This window comes from Helianthus annuus, chromosome 3 (genome assembly GCF_002127325.2).
Source record: "Helianthus annuus cultivar XRQ/B chromosome 3, HanXRQr2.0-SUNRISE, whole genome shotgun sequence".
Lineage (NCBI taxonomy): Eukaryota > Viridiplantae > Streptophyta > Magnoliopsida > Asterales > Asteraceae > Helianthus > Helianthus annuus.
In genome coordinates, this window is record NC_035435.2 from 6,551,164 (window position 1) to 6,553,863 (window position 2,700).

The 2,700-nt window shown below is 41.7% G+C and overlaps 1 protein-coding gene across 1 annotated transcript; it reads left to right on the forward strand.

Moving 5' to 3' along the window:
• The first annotated feature begins 811 nt into the window (after positions 1-811).
• On the forward strand, positions 812-2,236 carry LOC110928549 (protein SENSITIVE TO PROTON RHIZOTOXICITY 1). The gene has a single exon (XM_022171559.2). The coding sequence runs from the start codon at positions 928-930 to the stop codon at positions 2,029-2,031; it is 1,104 nt and encodes a 367-aa protein (XP_022027251.1). The 5' UTR covers positions 812-927; the 3' UTR covers positions 2,032-2,236.
• Positions 2,237-2,700: the final 464 nt, after the last annotated feature.

Sequence of the window (2,700 nt, forward strand, 5' to 3'; positions counted from 1 at the left end):
ACTAGTTTACTAAATATTATTTGTACAATTTTTTGGTGATGAAATATATTTTTTTCGTAAAAAAAAAGTTTACTAAATATTAATGATGAATCTTTAATTATTTATGAATCTAATCTAATCTTAACATGCCCTCAACGTTTGACATTTTCTTCTTAAAAATATTAATGATGGATCTTTCATTATTTATGAGTCTAATCTCCTTTTTTTTTTTTTTTTTTTTTTTTTTTTTTTTTTTACGGTTAGATCACCCGATAAGGCCTTTGAACACCCAGGTCGTCATGAATAGGAATTCCGCGGTTGGCATATTATTGCCAGTTTAAACTGGTGCCACATTTCACCCCGCAAGATTCGATCCTGAAATCTCCTGAGCAAGAACCCCACATAAGTGGGTAAACCTCCCCCCCCCCCCCCCACCCTCCCAAACCAATTGGTCTGCGGATCATTGGCTTTAATTATAGCCAATGAGGTGGTAGTGGAGTGGTAAGAGAGAGATTTGATGTTCTAAGGGACTTAGGTTCGATTCCTGCTCTCTCGTTATTTTCTACGAGGGGTGATGATGGGAGACCAGGCGAATAAGTGGAGATCGCTAGTTCAATCCTTGAACTGAACGAGTTTTACCTCACCGCACTATCATGCCTTCGGACGATTGTTCATGGGCTTCGGCCGGGTTTTCACCGATTTGAACGCGAGTGTATCCCGATGTAGTGAATTTCATCAATATCCCATTTGAAGAATTCGTTGACCATTAAAAAAGAATCTTTAATTATTTATGAATCTAATAATCTAACATGTCCTCAAGGTTTGACATTTTCTTCTTAATCATGAATCTAATCTAACCATTCACCATTATTTGTATCCATCGAGAAAAGTAAACTCCATCAACTGACCCACCGGCACCGCCGCGATTCACTAATCGCCACCGTCCCCATGGATCTTTCTACTGCCGCTACCACCGCCGTTGACCCCGAACCCGACGACCGCCACCTCCCCCTCCACAACCTCTCCAACCTCCACTCACGCCTCTCCACCATTCGCCACATCCTCTCCACTTCCCTCACCACCAACACCCTCATCTCCACCGCTCAGATGTCTACCATCTCCTCCGAGATCACCGCCGCCATCACCGGCGCCATCGTCAACGCCACCGCCCTAATCTCCGCTACCACAAACTCAACCCAATCGGATCTCAATCTCACCAATTCCACCCCTTTCACTGACCTAGGGTTTCATAACGTTGACCTAGGGTTTCAGTTTCCGAAAACAGAGGCAATTGAACAACAAATTGAACAACAAACTGAACAACAAATCGAACAACAAACTGAACAAGATGATCATCTGGATATTGTGGAGCTTGATGCCGTTGAATTACTAGCCGAACACTTACATTTCTGTGAGTTTTGTGGTAAGGGTTTCAAACGAGATGCGAATTTGCGAATGCATATGCGAGCACACGGTAACCGGTTTAAGACGCTTGAGGCGTTATCAAAACCGGAGAAATCGGTTATCGATTCTTCGGAGTCGAACGGAGCGAAAACGAGGCGGTTTTCGTGTCCGTTTGCGGGGTGTAGTAGGAATAAGTTGCATAAGAAGTTTAGGCCGTTGAAGAGTGTGATTTGTGTTAAGAATCATTTTAAGCGTAGTCATTGTCCGAAAATGTATTCGTGTAATCGTTGTCACAAGAAGAATTTTTCGGTTTTGGCGGATTTGAAGAGTCATTTGAAGCATTGTGGGGAGACGAAATGGAAGTGTTCGTGTGGAACGAGTTTTTCGAGGAAGGATAAGTTGTTTGGGCATATCGCGTTGTTCGAAGGACACATGCCCGCAATGCCGGTGGCTGCTGACGTGGTGGTGGAGGACGGTGGGAAGACAAAAGCGGTGATGCCACCGCCGCAGCAGCAGCCGCCAACAATTGTAGACAATGTGGATTGGGTTGATAACGGGATGATGTTTGATGGGTTAGGTTCGATTATTGACGATGATTTTTGCTTGCAGGATATACTTGGAACGGGTTCGATGGATTGGAACTTGTAGGCACTTGAAGGTATATATATATATATATATAGTTATATTTATAATGGTTTATGGTACATGTATCAGTACTGTGACTTTTTGTTCTGCTGATGTTTGAATTGTAGTGTATAAGTTGGAATAAAGTTAGGTTCTTTATGATGCCTTTTGTTGTATACTCTATTAAATTGGTGTATAATCTTTTGTGTTAATGATAAGATTAATGTTATCTGTTTACTGTGGGTTTTGCTAGTTTGATTTGTTTGATGTTTGGGCTTATTAGTTTGAACCCTTTCCATGTTTCTGCGCCGCGTGTTTTAACAACACTTTCTGGCGTGTGGCGTGGTGTTCCCGAGCTTTCATTTTTACTTCTACTGGCAGGTGAAAACGTCTAAAACTCGCCCTTGACGGTATAGAATATAGATTTCTTGGAAATTTATGCTAGGATGGATTTGAAACCCCTAGTTTCATTTCTTCAAAAATGTTGTGACACCTTATGTAAATCTTATATCGTTACTTCCACATGATAGAAAGAGATATGTTGGGTCATAAGGAATATGTGACCTCATAAACCACTAACATGTTTTGGGAACATTGTCATTGTGGATGAGAGGATAACTCCATGGTTAAGCATTTTTGGTGGAAAGTAATTCCCAGTTGAATTACCTCATGGGAAATCTCCCCTCTCGGGTA

Bases quoted from the DNA above. Each gene is read 5' to 3' on its own strand.
- LOC110928549 (XM_022171559.2), top strand. From the start codon at position 928: ATGGATCTTTCTACTGCCGCTACCACCGCCGTTGACCCCGAACCCGAC.